Here is a 22,394-nt window from a genome sequence, read left to right on the forward strand (position 1 = left end):
TAGAGTTTTCTCTACTTTAAGAGAGATGGAGAACCAATCTGTCTCTTAAGGTGAGTATTTTTCTCTAGAGGACTCTCTAATGCTTTCAGAGGAATTCTCTAGCTAACTCTTCCAACTCTGATTTTCCTTCTTGGCCTAAGTCCTTTTATATAGGGAAGCAAAGCTACATATGATCCTTATCCTGACTCAGCAAGCAATTATACACCATTGCTTTTTAAAAAGATACTTTAAGACAGAAAAATTAATAAAACGTGGCTACAGTTAAAGTTCCTTGAATTATTGTTGGTGTGGGCTCAAGCATTTATAATCTCATCCATCACCATATCTTGTAAGCTCCCCTCACTATCTTTGATGTCTTCATAATGGAAATACAAAGGATTCTCTTCTTCTATGCCAAAGTCTACAACATATTTGGCTGCATATGATTCATCCCAAGTTATGAAGGCTTCAAACAAATACTCATGGCCTTCAAATGACAGAAACTTCCCACTTTCAACATCTTCTAAATATTTGTAGATTGACTCGGTGTTGTTTATGCCATCTACTAAATATTCTTTCATCTCGTTAGCTGCCACAATTGTTGTATAACCAACATGTAATATAACAGGGTGATTTTCTTTCCTTTTTATAAAATCGTTAAGATATTGTGAAATGTAGAAAAATCCCAGTGCTCTGACTTTAGTTGGATTTTAACAGTCTTCTGACGAATTAGTATGGGATCTTGAGTACTAAAGGCCACTTTCCCAAACGTTATCAAATAATGAGAGCGGACTGACCTTTCCTTCCACAACTTCAATATTCGCACATTGCACCCTTGCTGCTAGCTGAAGATAAATTTTTTTGTCATAACAAAACCTTTGGACTTTATTAAATGCATATCGATGGAACTTTGTAAGCTTTGAAAAGAACGAGTCATTAGGAGTAGGGAAATCATGAAAGGCATATACCATTCCATAATCCCAAGCTTGGTAATGTATCTTAATGAATGGAGCGTTTTGAGTAAGAGAATATGGATTGATGCATAATGCTCCTACCTTAGAGTTTGTAGGAAACTCTACTCGTTCTCCCCATAAGTCTTTAACATCATAGAATCGACTGGATCTTGTAACTACTAGCTCGTACCATGTTCTTAAATCGTTGTCTCTTATTTGATTAAGTATTCTTTGACCCCTGAATATGTTCACCCGTAACAGAGAATCGGTTGTGTAATGCCCCCAAATCTCCCTCTACGTAGATACTATATTTATATGTATACAAATATCGTAGAGATAGATTTGGTCGTACTACTGCCACGTGAAAACATAAAGCTTATCTAATTGCTCAAATTGCAACGGAAAAATAACAACTTTTATTAATAAAAATATGAATAATCATAGTAAGTATTTCAAAATAATCAAATAAAAACTTGTCCACACATAAATAAAATTAACTCTTAACTATGTGATCTCAATCCCAACTCTAGTATGCGCACCAACAACTCCACACCTTAAATTAAGACTACTTACCAGACAAGTAATGGTAAACAGGGCGAACCAAAACAAAAAGGAAAACAGATTAGCAAAAACGCTAAGTACATATAAGTGCAAGGCAAGTAAATACTTTTAATTAACAAACATGCTTTCGAAATAACCACTTAAATTTAACTTGCCACAAGTCACCTTCAAAATTAGACTTTCTAAAATTAAACCTTCCAAGGGTAGTAATGTATGTCCATCAATAAAAGCTTTATTTCTAAACCAATAGATTTCCAATTAATAAAGTTTTCAATTTTTAAGATAAAACTCTAAACCAATTTTCTACACCTAAGTGTGCACCCCCAACCCCCCCCCCCCCAAGCAAGTTAAACTATACTCGAGGAAACTAGGAAAGACCAGATCATACAAAGCTCATGGTCTTATTTAACCAGTCCAGGGCAGAGGACAATTAAAATATCAAATACTCAGGCTCATAATGAACTGCAAATTAGTTCAATCAAGTGATTTATAAATTAAACAACTTTTATTAAATCAATCAACACTTTTGAAGATCAAACCATTAAATCATAAAATTATATATTTTAACTCATCATGAAAATCATTAACTAAAATATTCATACACAACATTTATTCAAACAATCATTGAGATAAACATTTACCAAAATACGCATTCAAAATTGTATCAAGGATCTAGCCACCTATATGTACCTTGATCGCGAGAACAATTAAGGTACGACCACTAAACTTGACCACGATCAAGAGACTCCTCCTACACAATTAAATTAACCTTAATCCCTACCTTATAAATCCCTACCTTATAAAAAGTACAAAATTACTCTTATGAATAGTGTAATGCCAGCTATACCCTTCAAAATGTGTAATTACATACATACCCTCATTAATGTGTACATGTTATTTTTAATAAATAGTGTTTGGACAATTATACCCTCTAAAATATTTATGTACTTTTATGCTTTTATTAACATTAGTTGTCTTAGACATTTATACCACCCCATAGTTGTTTACATATTTTTTCTTATTGTTTTTTTAACTAAATTTGTGATTTAAAGGTCAAACCGAAATAGCTTCTAGATATGGCTAGATATGACGCGCGCCTCACGCGCGTTAGCTGCCCTAGTTAATATAAGGTTAACAAAATAAACACAAAACTCTAAATAATACTCTACTAGTGCATGAACTACTAAACTATTAACTAATAAACCAACCCTTTATAATAGATGTAGTAGTATCATAATGATGATTCTTTGTACGTAGAATTTGTACATTAAAGCTATACTTTACATAATAGCAATAATAGCATAATAGTATTAGCTTTAGAGTAGTAGTAAAAACAAGAAATAGTGGTATTATGGATACATAAAAAAAAGGAGTCAAGTTACAATAATAAGCAGAAGGGTGCGTGGCACCTTAGCTTGCGGCAGATATCAATATGGGTAGGCACAAGTTGACGAGCTGAGAGAAGGGTTATGTATGGTCGGCAGAAATGGTGGTGCAGTTGTGGTGTTTAATTGAGCAAACAAGTAAGGAATAGAGGAGGGTGTGAGATTGAGAGTAGAGTAAAGAATTTTTCGATTTTTGGTGTGAGGAATTTGTGAAGGGTTGAGGTCTACTTATAGTGTTTAAGGGGTCTATTTATAAACCAATGAGATAAGTAAGCAACCTTAGCTTCAACTAAATCACGGCCAATATTTTTTTTCTTTTTCTTTTTTTTTTTTTTTTGAAAATCATTAAAATAAATGATTTGATAATTAAATCAAGTACATTAGATAATATCAAACTAAAATAGATGTACATCATTAAATATGAACTGACCAAAATAATTAATTATTATTATTGATTTAAAGTACTAAAATTATTAATTGTTCAAATATTAGATACTTATTTTTGGCGCCAAAAATTATATTTGGCTCCTGATTCAAATAATTGAATAAAATATTAAAATAATTAAAATATTTTTTTCAAAATTTCAGGGTATTACAGGTTAAGACATAATTGCCAACGCAGGAGTCTCCCTTGCGCTTGCATATTAGACAAATTCTTTTTAACAAAACTAAGTATGCCTTTGCAATATGTTCTTATTAAGAATTATTTAGGGGCTAAGAAGATTAAGAACTTCTCGATCCCTATAATAACTGCAAGAATTTCCTTTTGCATTATGGGATAATTTAACTTAGCTTTATTAAAACTTCCACTACTGTATCTACAAAGTATTTCTCCTTCTTTATTTTTAATACCGCACTCCATTGCTCAAACTAGCATCTGTTTTAAGGATTAAATCATCTTCACTAGTAGGTAGTGTTAGGCTCTGTTCTTTTGAGCTTCTCGGCAGAGCAGAGAAGATTTCAGCAGAGCAGAGTAGAGCAGATTGAAGCAGAGCAGAGCAGATTTCAATATTATTATTATTATTATTATTATTAATTTTTATTATTAATGTTGTTGTTGTTGTTGTTGTTGTTGTTGTTACTACTACTACTACTACTACTACTACTACTATTTTTGAAAGACTACTACTACTACTATTACTAATACTATAATAATAGTAATTATTTATTATTTTTATAAAAAATTAATTATTATTATTATTATTATTTTACTACTACTACTACTACTACTACTGATACTATTATTAATATTATTATAATCATTAAATTATATTATTAAATATTAATTATTATTACTATATTAATAACTATTATTATTATTAAATATTATTTAATTAATGTTTTTATTATTATTATTAAAAATTAATAAATATTATTAATATTTTTATTATTAAAAATTAATAATTAGTATTATCTTTAAATATTAGTTATTATCTTTAAATACTTTTTATTATAAAAAAATAAATTATTATTATTATTGTTATTATTATTATTATTTTATTATCATCTCAAAAACAAAAGTCATACAACCTACAATAAATTAGTGGGAAGCCGAGATACAATCTGGGCCCCCACTCCTCTAGCTATAGAAAAGCCTACCCTGGTGAAGATATGAGCTGCAGCACGAGCCCCAATGTCTTGCGTCGTCGAGAACCTCTGAACCCGCTTCAGCAACGCAACAACCTCCTTCTCTAATTCCCCAAGCGAAGAAAAGGAGAAGGGAATGAAACCATATCCAATCGCCTGACAACAAGCCTCATACTTGCTCCGTTTCGCTGAGCCGCATCAACAACGAGTTGATTCATCTTTAGGATGGTTTGATTTGGGTAATGACGCCTTTGAGTCGGATCGGCTGGGTTCACTTCAAATTACGTTACCTCCATTGAATCCAAGACAAGTTATAATCTTAATGAATCAACTACTTCTTATGTTTCAAAATAAATGACCGTTTTGACCGGCACATTTGTCAATACGAAACTTTAACCATTACTATCTTTAATTATCTATAGTTATAAGCTATAAGAAGATAATATTTGGAAATTATATTCATAGAAACGACCTAGACAAGTACGGATATGACTCTATTTTAGCATAAACTAGTGTGTGGCCCGGGCGATGCTCCGGATAATTTTTTTTACATTTTTAATTGAATAGATGTTTATTCTTTATTATTTATTTATTCATTATTTGTTTATAATTTATAATAGTTTCTCATTAAACCTTTGAATAAATTATTTATGAAACAACTATTGAGTGTTGACTGATTATACAAACATGTTCTTGTAAAAAAGTTATATAGACATATCCTTTGTATAAAATTTATAGTATAATGAAAATAAAGTCATAATTATTATCAAAATAATTAAATAACTAAAATTTATAACAATAGTTTATTTTTCTTGCTTGTATGTACTATGTTTTTTTTTTTAATCAAAGTATGTACTATGTCAATGATCATAATTAGCAAATAATAGGATTATTTATTTTTTTTTTTTTTAAGAATCGCAGTTATTAAATGTTCAGATCTCCATCTAATCCATATACTTATATATATATATATATATATATATATATATATACATATATATATATATATACATATATACATATATATATATATATATATATATATATATATATATATATATATATATATACATATATATATATATATATATATATATATATATATATATATGTATATATATACATATATATACATATGTATATATATATATGTATATATGTATATATATATATATATATATATATATATATATATATATATATATATATATATATTAAGTACAAGGTCAAATTAGTGTATGTAAATGGTGTAAAGACAACATCAGACATTTATTTTGAACAATAAATCTTGTATAAAATGTGATTACGTTAATTTTTTGATAACTTTAATCCGTTTACAATAATAACTTAATAAAAATTCGCATTAAACAAAAATTTATATAATTTGAAATGGAAAATGGTAATTAGATAGGAGTAGAAATGTAGAATGTTATAGTGCTCACATTATCACATAAGAATCTAGTGGTGGTGCTACAAAGTCAAGGATTAAGTAAAAGTTGGGTGGGTGAGAGTATACTAATAATCAAACTTGCTCAAAAAGTGATACTCCCAACTTCCCAAGTTAACTCTCAAAGTCTCAATTATATAATCGAAATTACGAAACTTCACTTTACTTTCTCACATTTTTGGATGCTCAAATCTTTAGTTTTCGTAGCAAATACAGTTTCCTCTTTCAAAGTTTCTGTACTATTATCATCTAACTTTGGAATGATTATTGATTGAGATCGATCCTCGAGGGTTTGGTGAAGATTTTCTCCAATCGATAAGGTTTGATTGAAATTTTTATGCTACTTTTGCTCTCAATTATTCGAAATTTGAACTAAATCTGGCATTTTTGCTGAATTTGGATGTGTTTTGGTTCAGGTATACTATTAATTATTGCATTTTAGGGTTTGGGTTTATGCTGAACTAGCTTTAAGATATTGGGATTTTTGGTGGTTGTTGATGCAATTAGTAGTTGATTATACTTGAAAAGTTCTATAATTTGGTGATTTATTAGGGTTTGGAACCCGAATTTGCAATAAGGTAGTACTGTTGTTGCTAAGCTGAATTTGAATATGTCTAGAAGACATGAAGATACGAGGTTGAAACCCTCAGTTGTTCCGACGAGAGATCGTCGGGATGAGTTGGAGCAGGAAGCTTATTTTGCACCACGCCGTGGTGGTCCTGTACGTTCGAGGCGGAGCATGAGTCCTCAAGAGATGGTAGAGAGAAGTCGGGGGAGTATGAATCGAGATCGAAGGAGCAGCTCATTTGAAAGGAGAGAGTACGAGCAGCACATTGATCGTGTTCGCGGTGGTAGTGGTAGTGGTGGTGGTGGTGGTGGTGGTCAAATGTTGTCTAGATCACCTCCGGTCCAACACCCACAAAAGAGGCTACATCTAGATGAAAGGGCTTTCGGAACTAGTCCGACAGCTATGAGAATCCATGGAAAATCGGAATATCCTGAATATGTGGAATATAGTAATTTGAACTCAAGACCCAGAAATGTTTACAATTATGATGATCATATGGATGTTGTTAAGCAGAAGGAATATAGTGCAAGAAGATTGTGCTCAAGTGGGCATCATTCTATGGCTGAAACGCTTCCTTTCGAGGAAGCCATGGACAGAGATGTTGGGTTGCGTCCTAACTATGTTATTGCATCAAGATATGCTGAACCTAGTGGGAACTACTCGACAACTGATGTGCACAGAGTTAAGGATGAGAATGCTCAGTATCAAGACGCGATATCTCATGAAAAGATAGCTAAGGATATTTATTACAAGGATGGAGAACAATCTGCATATTATTCTAGAGAGAGTCCTTATATAGATTCTCCGCTATCTCAAATCAAGGATTTTGGAAGTGAAGAGTTACTAAAGAATATTCCAAGCACCTCCTCAAGTATTATGACTAGGGGAGAGTATCTATCCAAGGTTCATGATGTTCGCACTTTGCCACCTGATGGGTATCCAAAACGCTACGGAAAAGATTTAGAACCTCTTGTTATTGATGATTATGGTCAACGTATTATGTCAGACTCTAGAAGTGGTTACGAACCAGTATGTAGGGATCCAAAATGTTATGCATGTGATGCATACAGATCATCCAGGTCTGAGCGTAAAGACTATGAATATCCTGAAATCAGGGTTAGAGGGGATGATGAAATTGGCTATGCTTCCCAAGAAAATTTGTATACTAAGGCACAATACACTCGTGAAGTACATGACCGTAGAGATGTACTAAGACCTGATAGGATGGACTCACTTGTAGAAAGTATACCCAAAGGTGAAGGTTCTCACTCTTCTCGAAGAATCATTAAGAATGTTGGAGGTCGAGACTTTGATGTTATTCAAAAAGAGACGGTACTAGATTATGTGGACACAAGAAGATCATCCAATGGACTAATACAAGCTGGGGAGTATTTGGATAGTGGGAATTCTCATGTTGAACCAACTAGAAAAGCTTCAAACCATCGTCATATATCAGATCTCGGTGGCTTGCACGAGCATGAATTCGAGGATCCTCATTTGGATTATGGCTATGAAAGCTATGCACAAATTGGTTCTGATAGAACCATGTTAAAGAATTCTTCTGAATATATAAATGTGGAATTGCAAAGAGGTACAGGAGGATATGAAAGAATAAAGGCTGATGAACTTGTAGATAATGACAGAGTGCTGAAACGTAAATATATTAATGATAATGTTAGCAGGATGAATTCCAGAAGTGAGAATGATTATCATGATCACCAGGTTGAGTGGACCAGTAGAAAAGGCGATATCATTCATCTGAAAAGACCTTCTGGATATGAGCGCAGCCACTACTATGCAGAAGTAGAGCAAATACCTGATGGAACCTACTTTCATAAAGACTCTATTAATGATGATTGGACTTCATATCAAGATAAATCAGAAAGTATTCAAGAGCATTGTGGAAAACCATCATATAAAATGGGAAATCGACATTTCAAAGGATATACAAAATCCGAATCCTCTAAAGGCTACAACCATATCTCCCATTCACATCAAAGAAATACCCACTACAAGCAGCAAAATCTCAGGCAAAGAAATGATAAGGGCAATAATGTAGCAATGCATGCACAGGCTGCTGACATAATAGAATATTCCGGAACTCCTTGGAAGTCTGATCCTGCAGAGGATTCTGATAGTTTTAAGCAGAGGATACAAGCAGCTTTCTTAGACTTCTCCAAGAGATTTAATGAGAATCCAACTGCTCGAAAGCTTTACAAGGAGGAAGGAAAGGCTGGTAGTTTGTTCTGCGTTGTTTGTCGCCGAAGGTCTGTCCTTTTTTTCACAAACTAGATAAATATTTACAGTCTTGTTATTCTTAATCTTCGTCAATGCCATTTGGGTATTTACTTTGCTAAATGATGTCTAGCTATGGTACTAACTACTTCTGTCCCATGTTTGACTGAATGGTAATGGTTGGGTGATTTTCAGTTTTTTTTGGGGGTGTATGCTTTAGCTATGAGGCTTGCCTCCAGTCTTCTTTGTGTTATTTGGATGATGGGATGACTTTGTTGGAGAGACTTTTCGGTTTAATTCTTAAGGCTTTCTATGATTTGATAGGGTGTGATTTTTGGAGATGACACGTGTATTGAGTACATCTGTATGGTAATGTGGTGGTAATAACTGCTGCTTGCATTTGTTTTTCGGTAGGAGCAGGGGGATTTTTTGTGGGAACTTGCTTTTGTCTCCACTAAATATTCTGCCCTTTGCATATGGTAAAATATCGTGTAGATTTTCTTAGAAGGGTAAGGAAAAGGACCCCTATGAACCGGCACCTTTTGTAGGCCAATCTAGTCTAGCTTTGTAGATCAGACTCATTGGGAATGGGGTAAGAGGGTAAGGGAATCCTCACTCCCAAAGAGCCCCTAGTGGGATTTGATCACATAACCTTAAAGTCATGAGGTCAAACTAACAAATACTTACTACTAGGCCAAGCCTTAGCTTGCTTGGTTAATAAGCTGCTGAATGCTTTAGTATTTTAGATGGTATATCATTTGTAGGTGTTCGTTCGGTAAAAAATTTTCCCCTACCATTTCCTCACGCCATGATCTGGGAGAACCCCGTAATTTATTTATCTACGCATGATGTGGCTATTGTAACTTTTTTGCTTGCAGTGCATCAAAAGAATTCCAAAATACAAAGGCTTTGGCGACTCATGCTTATATGTCTTACAAGGTTGGATTGAGGCCGCAACACTTGGGTCTTCACAGAGCTATTTGTTTTCTCATGGGATGGAACACCATGCCAGACCCTAATTCAGGCACCTGGGTTCCAGAGTCGCTTCCCAAACCTGAAGCTTTAGCTCAGAAGGAGGACCTTATACTGTGGCCCCCCATTGTTATTGTTCACAACATTTCATTGTCAAATAATGATCACAACAAATGGAAGCTCATTAACATTGATGCACTTGGAGAGTTTCTAAGAGGTTTGTGATATAATCACTTGAAAACTACTACTATATTTAATTTATTGCCATATGCTGTTGGAAATGTCCACATTCACCTTATTAACAGTGTTGTTTTCCAGTAATATGCAGAAAGATAGTTAGGTCTTTTCTTAAGGCAATAGGTTTTCAATTTTTCATACTTTTAGAAGATCAAATATTTTAATAGTGATATTTGATGTAAATCAAAATCACTGTAGACGCACTTCAGAAGTCTTTTTTTTTTTTTTTTTTTTTATTATTGTTATCATTTTAAATTTTTTATTCATTGCTAATCCCTCACTTTTGTCATGCAGTCAAGGGTTTCCATCTGGGCAAGATGAAAATCTGTCTTGGAAATCCTGGTGATCACAGTATAATCTTGGTGAAATTCTTGGGAACTTTTTCTGGACTTCAAGAGGCAGAGAGGCTTCATAAAATATTTCTTGGGAGGAAGCATGGAAGAGTTGATTTTGAACAAGCAATATCTGGAATTGAGCCAGTTGATGAGTTGGCACAAGGAGATAATCCGGTTGAGAAGGTAGAGGATGAGCTGCTCTATGGCTACATGGGGATTTCTGAAGACTTGGATAGTGTTGATTTTGATACAAAGAAAAGGTGTTCGGTCAAGAGCAAAAAAGAAATTCATGAACTTGCAGATGCACCAGTGAAGCCTGAATAAGTGAAGTATCTTGTACAGCTATAGTGGTGGGATTATTTCTCTCAGGACATCGGCTTTTGATGCATTAACTCTCTAGCATTAGGAAGAATGATGAGTTCCTGCAAGAAGGGTTATTAGGTCAAGTTGGTTTCAATACATAATAATGTCAGAGGAATAAGATTCACCAACTCTCAGATGTAACATAGAATCCTGTATAACCTCGCTGTAGCGTGTTGAGCTCATATCGAGAATTTACTCCTTTCAGGACATTCTCTATTTGATTATGCTGTCTCTTTCCTTTTCTCAGTATTATTAACTATAACAGCTATGATTGACCATGTGTTAAGGTCCATGGCTTTAGACTTCTCTTGTATGTAAACGTTCAGGATTTTCTTTTTTTATGCAAAGAGGGAAGGTGTGGATTTAAGAGGCCTTTTCATCATTAACAGTGATAAGCATTGTTCTATATGGGTAATTGCATATTTTTCTCTGCCTAGTGAGGTGGGTCAGCTTTGTTTGGTTTATCATTTCTGTGCTGTTATGTTCCTTTTATTTTCTACCTGCACAGCTCTGAGCTTAGTCGGAAAAAAAAAGGTAAAAGGTTGTTGACATACCTCACCAGGAGAAGTGAAATTGCGGCTCAAGGTATGTACTACGTGTATAGTTTGAGATTTTGAGGTTATGCTGTAGTTTACTCAAATTGAATTTGGTCTAGAGGTTATGCTGCTTCTTCTCCTGCTCTTCAGCCGCCTTCGTCACCTCCTCTGCCTCTGAAGCTGGTCTCAGGTTCTACAGTAAACACTTATCCTTATGTGGGTACCTCCTTTGAAGCATATTAGTCACTTCAGATCAGACATTGTTACTGACATTGATGTGGATTAGAAATTGAGATTTGAACGAAGTTTTTCAAAAACACCTGATTAAAGGATTCTCCTTGTTTACCATTTAAATAGAATGCATAAGATCTGATAGTCTGATACATTTTGTTTATGCAGTATGATGATGCTTTTCGATACACGAGTCAGTCTACTAAGGAGTTGTAAACTTGTAATATATGCTCAGCGACATGCAATAATTGTAAATTACAAGTAACACTAACATAAATGAACATGGAACTACAAGTTTTTGTGTGAGAAGAAATAAATCAACCAAACAAACTTAATGTTCTTTTATTAATTGTTCTTAAAACAACTTACAAGCATAGAATTACACCTAAAAAATGTCCAGAAAAATCTATACTACTGTCTACTGGCTACATCTAACAGAGAAATTGTATGCGAAAAGAAATCTCTACGACTACGATACTACTTGCTATTCAAAGACATGCTAGACTTTTACTCTCAACTCAGTCAGTTTGCATATCCCTAACTTCAGACAGCTGCTGAGTGGTCACTCGAAAAACTGGGCTGACCTCGCGCTTCTCACTTGTCATCTGAAGTAGTTTTTTCTGAGGACTATCTGAAGAACTCGAAGAGCTCAATTCTGTTTTCAGTTTTTCCACGAGCTCAGAAACCAGTGACAATTCTGCATCAGACATTCTTGCTGACAAGCCTTCTTTCTTCATGACTTCCTGAGTTGTATCATTGACCGGGAAATCAAATTTAATCGGCTGTTCACCAGCAATAATCAACACCATCTCAAAAGGACCAGTGCCCAAAGATTTCCCTCTTAAAGTAAAATTCCTAGGTTGTACTTGTAATATATCTGGCTTCTGTTGAAGACCCCCGCCATTCCAGAGTTCATTTGCCGTGGGTCTGGCAGATGCAGGATTCAGACACTTCTCAATTAATTGCTTAACTTCATTATCTGTCATTCTGCTTAGTGCGGCAGGCTTTTCACCAGACTTAACCTTTGCACGAATATGATACTTGTTACTGTATTCGCTGTATGGTCTTTCCCGAGTAACCATCTGAAGCACGCACATCCCAAACGCGTAAATATCAATCAGCTCATTACAATCATTTCCTTCAAGAAGTTCTGGTGCCATGAACTCAGGTCTGCAAGAAAAACTCTGTACTGTAGTATCACCCTGTTCAACAATCAGCGCGGCATCCAATTCTCCAATCTTTACAACTCCCGAGCTTCCATCAACAAATATGCTTTCACAGTTAAGATTGCGATGAATGATCTTAGGATCATGCCTGTGAAGATGATCCAACCCTTCAAGAATCTGAGTACACCAATTATTGATAGCACGAATATCAATTTTCTCATGTTTCCTGACATAATCTCCTATATTACCCGAAGGAAAATCCTCAGTAATCATGTTAATGCATTTCTTTTTATCATCAATCCAAGAATTGAAGCAACTCACTATATTCTTATGCCTCAATGACTTCAACAGTAGAGGTTCTGCACACAAACGCTCGAGCAAGTTCTTGTTCCTTAACGTTTTCGCTATTAATTCTATCTTACTCCAAGCAATTACCTTACCAGTAACACCATCAATGCCCTTGTAAACTTTCTTCGTAGCACATTCTCTTATGATTGTTTCGTACCTTTTGTATCGCCCACTCGGATCCGTTTCGAGGCCTGCATCTTTACTTGAAGAAGCCATTACTAACAGCAATAATGCAGAACAAGAAAAATGATTTGGGTTTGAAAAGGGATGATTCAAACTGTGTTTTGATGATTTTTTTAATGGTGTTTTGGATTCAGAAATGTACGCTAGTTTATGTATGTAGTGAGAGTTTTGTGGGATGTGACAGTCATAAAATGAAGGAATAAGAATGCTTATATAGAGGAAATAGTATGGCAGTTAGGATAAGTTAGTTATCAAGAAACAGAAAATAGCATTTCTTGATTTCTTTCCCAAAAAAAAAAAAAAAAAAAAAAAGCCATTTCTTGATTTTCAAATAAAAAAGTAGTATTAAAAATTCTTTGGCCACTTTTGTTAAAAATCTGTTATTCTGTTAGTAACAGAATAGAAGTCACGATAATAAAATACTTAATCTTGATTTTTGACTAGTGTAACAAAGTAAAGTAAGCCGATTTTGACATTTACCTTATAAGAGGAACACTAATCGTTTACATACGTGGTTTAGTAATATAAATATTCAGTTTTGTTCATTAATTAATTTAATCGTTTACCCAATTGAGTTATGAATGTTGTTAACTTAAACTAACTTTTTTTTTTGAAGGAAAACTTAAACTAACTCGATTAATGAGAATTAGAGAATGTCGACTAACATCAAAGTCCTTTGGAAAGTGTTACACCATACATATGATGAAATCAAAAAAATAATAATAAAAATTAAAATTAAAAAAAAATCGATATATATTAACAAGCTATTTTTGATTTTTTGATAAAGAACCTAAATTATAATTCAGAATAGGCCAATTTAGAATAGGCCCTAAAATCTCCGTGACGGCTCTGTATATATATTAAGCATCTTTGGTACGTCACTTTATTAAAATAGCTTAATTTATATACACGCGATGACATGTGTGAATCAAAATTCGATCTTGCATGCTGAAAAATCTGTGTTATCCATTGGAACATATAATTCTGAAACCCCCATCCTTAGTGCAAGCTCTAAGCCATACGCTACTGCTTTAACTTCGGCTTTAAAAGAAGAACAAGACGGGTGAAATCACTAACTTAAGGTAGAAGCCATAGCACATTCTTCCTGTATAATTCCGGCTGGTCCAGGAGAGCCCTTTAGCAGCTCAATCAGACGAGCCAGCAATCCATTTGATATAGGCTTCTCTACATGGGGGCTGTGAGGTAGCATTGCCAACAACATCGTCGCAACAACACTCCACACCTCCTCAAATCTTGCTAGCACGAATTGCCTCACGTCAACAGGAAATACCCAATACATACCCTTCTGGCCTTCTTAAGAAATATCAAGAAGTTCATTTCTAGCTAACTTGCATTATGTTTGTAATTCCCATGATTTTTGTAACTTGTGTCACTTTTTTTGTAACCACTTTCTTAATTCTTGTACATCTCACTGTAGACACGGAAATTTTATAAGTGTCATACATTAAATTAAATAAATTAATTTGGGATAAATCATGTTATTGATCCATTTTAATTATTTTTGGCCCACCCAAACAAATAATCCGAATTAATCAAATACAATTCGGGTTATAAAATAAATCAAATTGGACCAGGTTAAAAGACTTTTAAGTCATAAAATGGGCCAGGCCCAAACCTACTAAGTCCACTTAAGGGGTTTTCATCTCCTATAAATACACCATTCCCCCATCAGTTGAAGGGATCCAGAAATCATTATTCGAAGAGCTCATAAAACTCAAACGGAATTCTCTCTGAAGTGAGTCAATAAGCACATCAAATTCGTGCCGACTTGTTCAGATACACTCAAACACATTTGAACGGGATTAAGCTTCATAAGCCCTCGTTCAGGTGTATTCAAACAAAACCTCTTGAATACAGGTTGACATCATCAAACGTCACCCTGCATTCAAACTCAAGTCGACGTCATTAAACGTCACCCTACAGGTGTCACACACGTGTCATCGTCAAGCTGCGGAACAGAATCAAAGGACTTAGTTTATTTTATTATAAAACGTTATACAGAGATTGTACCCAATATTCACATATATTTATATAAATTCATTTGTTACTTTATTTCCCGTCTTTATTTATTTAGACTCAAAATTTGTGTAAACAAATTTTCAATTTGTAAACCATAAAAATTTCAACTCGCAATATACAAATAAAGAGGCAGAAAAAACTACGGGAACAATTATTTTCATTTATAATTTGTGGGTTACAACTCTCGTAGATCTCTTGATTCCTCTCTCCAAAGGGTTAGGGTTTGATATTTGTTTATAGTACGGGGCCTTATTGGCTTAATCCATACTATGTACCTACAATGTTTGGTAGTAGGGAGGAGATGGGGTCTTTGTGACTTGTTCCATCTGAGCCTGATTAAACCCTAGATATGACCCTCTTTATATAGAGTGTCGTAGAGTAAAAGATAATAATCTATGAGATTGTGAAGATGAATATCTTATATTTTTTTGATATTATCTCCTTATTTACGTATATCTGACACCTAATAATTAACAAAATTTCGGTGTCAACAAATGCCCCCTCGAGACCTGTTGTGGAGATTTGATATCGGATGCAACTTGGTCTCAAAATTTCCTTGTAGAATTTGAAAGCAAATTTGGCATGCCCCCCGTCTTCAAGTGTCTTGGGAGCTTCATCAGCTTCTATCTCCTCATCGAGATTTGACACCTCTTCAACCGTTACATGGTTCGTGGAAACAATCTCCTTGTGTTCCTCTATAGCATGGTTTGACGACTCATTTTGGTTGGTGAAAACCACAGTGCGAACTCTTGCCTTTAAAGGTTGTTGCTCAGTGATGTCTATGTCTTGCATTCTCTTCATACGAGAGGGAACAACACTTTTTGGCTTGTCATTCTTCATGATATTGTCTTCCCTTTTCTTTATGCGACTAAAAGCCGACTGTCTTTGTTCTTTGCTAGAGGCATTTGTCATGCCTACGCGGTTAAAGACAGATACTTTTCGCCTTAAGGGTTGAGAGCTTGAAGTTTCTTCCACCCTACGGTCACATTCTCCAAGCCTATCAAACACTGAGATATGATTCCTCGTGTTAGATGGTTGAAGTCGATCAAATACAGAAGTTCTGGGAGAGGGAACATCATTCTCACCCTCATCTTCCTTGAGTTCCTCAGCAGTAATGTACTGTGAAGAAGAGGTGTCTACTTTACGCCATACACCAATTTTGATTGGCTTGGGGCGCTGAAACCCTAGACCTGCCTTGGATTCTTGATAACTAGAGCCATAGTCAAGCAATTTCTTCTGAGTATCATTGAGTCCGTTGGGTTTAATGTCAATGACTTTACCCATAGGTGTTGGGTTTTCAAAGTCATATCCCGACTTTGCCAATAGCTTGTATGCATTTTGGCCGAACTTTGCTTTATTAAGCTCTTTTGCCTTGGATGACTCTGTTGGCAACTTAGAAATTTGGCTTTGTGTGCCTTTACCCAATGGTACAGTTGTTTTACTCTTCAAACTTTGTAGAGTGGTGTCATCAATGGGCTTTGCTACCTTAGCATCGAGGTTAACCTCGCGACACTCAAAGGGTGATTCTCCCTCCTTGCGACGTGATTTTGGGATGTATCGCAAAATAGGAGTTGTCAACTTTGGCTTTTCTTTTATGACAAGCTGAGAGTCACTCTTTTCCTCCACTTCTACCTTTTGTTGAGGCTTCTCTTCAACATGAGATGTCTTTTCGGCATTTGTAGCTAAAGCAATGCTCTCTTTAACTTCTCTTTTTCCCGTTGAAAGGACTTGCGAAGGTAGTATATCACTTGACGCCTCCTCTTCCTCAAAAAACTTGGCGTCAGCTAAGTAAGAATCTGCTTTGCTAAAGGGTTTGACATCCCCATTTATCTTCTTTTCGCCCCCACGATAGTACTTAAGACATTGATGGAGGGTCGATGCAACAACACCATTCTCATGCAACCAAGGGTGTCCTAGCAACATTTTGTATGATGTCTTGGTGTCAATCACATGAAAGAGAGTCGATGAAGTTAACTCTCCCATTGTGAGTTCTAGGCGTATTATGCCTATTGCACGCTGACTGTCAAGATTAAATCCTTGGATCACTATGCGACTGTTAGATAGTTCATCCATCTTGATTCCTAACTCTGTCATAGTGGATTTTGGCATGATGTTGACAGCGGATCCACCATCAACTAAAATGCGACTCACTTTTTGTTCGCGGATATACCCTGACACAAACAAAGGTCTATTGTGGGGTTTTGACCCCATCAACAAGTCATCATCTGTGAAAGCTAAGGCTGCGTTGCATGACACACATTTTGTGGCGTCCTCCGCAGGTTCTCCAGCATTTTTCACCTTATCGGCATACAACTCTGGGTGTTGAAGTGCAAGCGATAACTGTTGACACATCTCTTTAGGCAAATGAAAAATTTGCCTCCATCCCATACGTGAAGGAAGAGCATCCAAGACAGTAGATATTTTTGGGTTTACTACCACCTCAGATTGTTGTACAGCTGATTTTGTTGATGTTTCATTATCAACTTGTTCCTCCTCACTTTCCACAAAGGAAACCATATTCACCGTAACCACAGTAAAGTAGTCTTCCGGGAAATATTCCTCCAAAGTTATGGGAGACAACGGCTCTTGCTCAAGCAAATCTATAGGGAGTACCTTTTGCTTGTTGGCCTCTTTTGCCTTCTTTTTACCCTTTGAATGCTTGGGCTTTCTCTTCCTTTGATGCTTTTTTCTGCGATATGAAGGTTGTGGTTTTGGAGCATGCACTTGTTTCCTTGGCTTTCTCCTTGTCACCAATGTCCACCCTTCGTCATCATCTTCATCTTGAGCGTTAACATGTGTTTGATGTTCAACCTGGGACGAGACTTCATGTCGAATGGGTTGACTCTCCACAAGTATGATCACTGGCTCCAAACTTCCAAATTGCAAAGTTTGAGCTTGAAATGATGGTTCAGTAGCTATTGAGGCATGATTTGATGTCACTGGCTCGTCGACATCCAGCTCGATTGTCCCATCCTTCGCCAATTGCATAATTTTCTCCTTAAGTGTTATACACTTTTCAATAGGATGACTAATCAACCTATGATACGGACAATAATTGGGATCGGATGTCTTATTCATTTGCTCAGGTCGCTTTGACTCAGGCAACTCAATGATTTTGTTTTCAAGCAATTTGTCTAGCATGCCAGACAAGTCAGAGTCTGGGAAAGGGTACTTCTTAGCTTGAAGCTCTTTCAAAGTGGGTTTATCTTTCTTGACAAATCTCGAAGATAAACCCTTACTTTCTTCTTTCTTTTTACCCGAAATTTTGACGGGTGCAGAAGAAGTAGTCACAGACAACGTCTCCTTAGTTGAACTTTTGGAGGACTTGTCATTTTTGTAATACTCCTTCTTTTCTTTCTTGGCTTCCAAAGAAAGCCCCTTCTTCTTCTTGTTGTAGGCAATTGAGAGTTCCATGTCATGAGCTCTCGTCGCCAACTCTTGAAAAGATCCTGGTTTGATCCCCTTTAGGATGTAATGTAGTTCCCAACTCATCCCGTTGATGCACATCTCTATGGCAGAGGTTTCAGTCAGCCGATCTTTACATTCCAAACTTAGAGTGCGCCAGCGGTTGATGTAATCAATGACTGGCTCTTCATCCCATTGTGCAGTTTGAGTTAGCTCAGTCATGCTAACAACACGCTCAGTGCTGAAGAATCGCCCCAAAAATTCCATTTCCATTTGATCCCAATTGTCAATGGACTCAGCCTCTAAGTTGGTGTACCAGTCAAAAGCGGTTCCCTTAAGAGAACGAACAAATTGCTTAACAAGCAAGTCACCCCTGGTACCACCATTGCTGCACGTCTCTATGAAGTGTGCAACATGTTGCTTTGGGTTACCCTTTCCATCAAAGAGTTGAAATTTTGGAGGTTGGTATCCGAACGACATTTTCAACTCATCTATTCTCCTAGTGTAAGGCTTCACATAACGTCGGCTATTGTATGAACCTCCCCCTCCAAGTTGGCTCTTGACAGCATTGGCTATCATAGCTTGAACTTGTTCGGCAGTGATTAAATTGTTTGATCCATTTGGCTTTAATTCCTTTGATTTAATACTACTATCCGAACTGTCATCGCTTTCAGTCTCCATCGATCGTTTTTCAAGCTTTTTTGTCAAAGCAGCAATCTGTTCATTTTGCTGTTTGATTTGAGCATCTTTTTCCTCCCCATCCTTCTTCAGCTGTTCAAGGATACTGCTCATTTCAGCCAATTGTTGTTCGACCGTCTTAGTATTCGTCACCATAACAGCAACAAAAGTAGGCTCAGGTGAGCTCACACTAAACTCATTGTCATGTCCTTCATCAGAGTGATCAAAGGATGAGTTTGTGTAGGTGACAGGCCCGAACGAACCAAACACAAGACTCTCATGTGGTTCGTGAGTGGAGGACGTGACAGACCTCTCAGAAGCAGCACGACGAGCGCGACTTTTTCGTGCCTTGGTAGGGAATGATGCAGCGCGCAAGCTTCTTGCGGCAGAGTTAACAACAGCTTGCTTCATCCCTCTAGTAACGATGCCCTCATCAATTTGGCTGTTGAGCATTTCAGCCAACTCAGCAGCCCTTTGTTGAGCTGTAGCAAAGGTCCTTTCAGCGACAGTGTTCTTTGAGGCCATTTCAAGGTTTTTTTTTTGAACTTACGGAAACAGAGATGAGAGGCAGAGATAGTCCCACCGAGCGTGCCAAAATTTGTTTACACAAATTTCGAGTCTAAATAAATAAAGACGGGAAATAAAGTAACAAATGAATTTATATAAATATATGTGAATATTGGGTACAATCTCTGTATAACGGTTTATAATAAAATAAACTAAGTCCTCTGATTCTGTTTCGCAGCTTGACGATGACAAGTGTGTGACACTTGTAGGGTGACGTTTAATGACGTCGACTTGAGTTTGAATGCAGGGTGACGTTTGATGGTGTCAACCTGTATTCAAGAGGTTTTGTTTGAATACACCTGAACGAGGGCTTATGAAGCTTAATCCCGTTCAAATGTGTTTGAGTGTATCTGAACAAGTCGGCACGAATTTGATGTGCTTATTGACTCACTTCAGAGAGAATTCCGTTTGAGTTTTATGAGCTCTTCGAATAATGATTTCTGGATCCCTTCAACTGATGGGGGAATGGTGTATTTATAGGAGATGAAAACCCCTTAAGTGGACTTAGTAGGTTTGGGCCTGGCCCATTTTATGACTTAAAAGTCTTTTAACCTGGTCCAATTTGATTTATTTTATAACCCGAATTGTATTTGATTAATTCGGATTATTTGTTTGGGTGGGCCAAAAATAATTAAAATGGATCAATAACATGATTTATCCCAAATTAATTTATTTAATTTAATGTATGACACTTATAAAATTTCCGTGACTACACTCACATGTTGCAAAAATTTTATTTTTGGTATGGAGGAAGTGGTATATAAAGAACGCGTTACAACATCATGATGTGCTAACTGCTATTCCGAAAAAATAAGCTACAATCAGTATATATCTGGAGAGATTTTGATTTTTGACTGAAAAATCACATCAACTTAACTAGTTTCAAACCACATATATCAGTCACTATGTTAAACACACTTAAAAGTTCTTTTATTAAATGTTCTCAAAACAACTTACAAGCAAAGAAATAGACTTAAAAAATGTCCAGAAAAATCTACAATACTACTGACCACATCTAACAGAGAAGTATGTGCAAAGAATTTTACTATCTACGACTACGACTATGACACTGATTTGCTATTCAAAGACATGCTAGACTTTTACTCTCAACTCAATCAATTTGCATATCCGTAACTTCAGACTGCTGCCCATCACTCACTGGAAAAACTGTCCTGACCTCGCGCTCCCCACTTGTTATCTGAAGTAATTTCATCTCGGAACCATCTGAAGAACTCAATTCTGTTTTCAGTTTTTCCATCAGCTCAGAAACCAGTGACAATTCTGCATCAGACATCCTTGCTGACAACCCTTCTTTCTCCATGACTTCCTGAGTTGTATCATTGACCGGGAAATCAAATTTGATCGGCTCTTCACCAGCAATAAACAAAGTCATCTTACAAGGACCAGTCTCCTTAGATATCCCTTTTATTCTAAAAGGCCTAGGTTGTACTTGTAGTCCAGCGACTCCAGCTGGCTGATCACCCACAGCCATAGGTTCATTCATACTCAGACTACTACTTGCTGCTGCGGAGATATAAACACTCGGTTGAAGAAACGGGTCATTCAAGAGTTCATTTGCCGAAGGTCTGTCAGATGCAGGCCTCAGACACTTCTCAATGAATCTCTTAACCTCAGAGTCTGTCACTTTGCTTAGTGCTTCAGGCATTCTACGTCTGGAGACCCTTCCAAGAATGAGTTGATTGGATCTGCATTCGCTGTATGGTGTTTCCTGAGTAACCATATGAAGCACGCACATCCCAAACGAGTGAATGTCAATCAGCTCATTATAAAAATCATCTTTAAGAACTTCTGGTGCCATGAACTGAGGTTTGTTATAAAATGTCGGCATTTCGTCCCCCTGCTCAAAAATCCACCCGAAACCCAACTCTCCAATCTTCACCCTGTCAAAGCTTCCATCAAAGAATATGCTATCACAGTTAATATCGCGATGAATGATCTTGGGAACATGTCTGTGAAGATGGTCCAACCCTCTAAGAATCTGAGTACACCAATTCTTGATCGCGTTTATATCAGTAAAATCATGTTTCCTGACATACTCTCGGATATTCCCCAAAGGAAAAGACTCAGCAATCATGTTAATCTTTCCATCGCCAATCCAAACATTGAAGCAACTTACTACATTATCATGCCTCAATGAATTGAACAGTTGAGGTTCTGCACACAAACGCTGGAGCAAGTTCTTGTTACTTTCCATTTCGTCTGTTATATCCACCTTACTCCAAGCAATTTCCTCACCATTAGCACCATCTAAGCCCTTGTAAACTTTCTTCTTCTCACCCATTCTTATGATCGTGTCGTACCTTTTGTATCGCCCACTCGGATCTGTCTCGAAGACTACATCAGTACTTGAAGAAGCCATTACTAACAACAATACAGAACAAGAAAAATGATTTGGGTTTGAATAGGGATGATTCAAACTGAGTTTTGATGATTTTTTTTATGAAGTTTTGGATTCAGTAATGTACGCTAGTTTATGTATATTGATGAGAATTTTGTAGGATGTGAGTTATAGAATGAAGGAATAAGAAAGCTTATATATAGAGGAAATAGAATGGCAGTTAGGACATGGTAGTTATCAAGAAACAGAGAATAGCATT

At 36.1% G+C, this 22,394-nt stretch overlaps 1 protein-coding gene and 1 pseudogene across 1 annotated transcript; one reads left to right on the forward strand and one right to left on the reverse strand.

Moving 5' to 3' along the window:
- Positions 1-5,967: 5,967 nt before the first annotated feature.
- Positions 5,968-11,008, forward strand: LOC145598436 (uncharacterized). The gene is made up of 4 exons (XM_081654786.1): positions 5,968-6,232; positions 6,329-8,747; positions 9,594-9,904; positions 10,219-11,008. The coding sequence occupies exons 2-4, from the start codon at positions 6,523-6,525 to the stop codon at positions 10,581-10,583; spliced, it is 2,901 nt and encodes a 966-aa protein (XP_081510912.1). The 5' UTR covers positions 5,968-6,232; positions 6,329-6,522; the 3' UTR covers positions 10,584-11,008.
- An 899-nt stretch (positions 11,009-11,907) lies between these two features.
- Positions 11,908-13,119, reverse strand: LOC145596801 (putative serine/threonine-protein kinase WNK11 pseudogene; annotated as a pseudogene).
- Positions 13,120-22,394: the final 9,275 nt, after the last annotated feature.

The sequence above is a fragment of the Chenopodium album genome, chromosome 20, assembly GCF_948465745.1.
Source record: "Chenopodium album chromosome 20, dcCheAlbu1.1, whole genome shotgun sequence".
Classification (NCBI taxonomy): Eukaryota; Viridiplantae; Streptophyta; class Magnoliopsida; order Caryophyllales; family Amaranthaceae; genus Chenopodium; species Chenopodium album.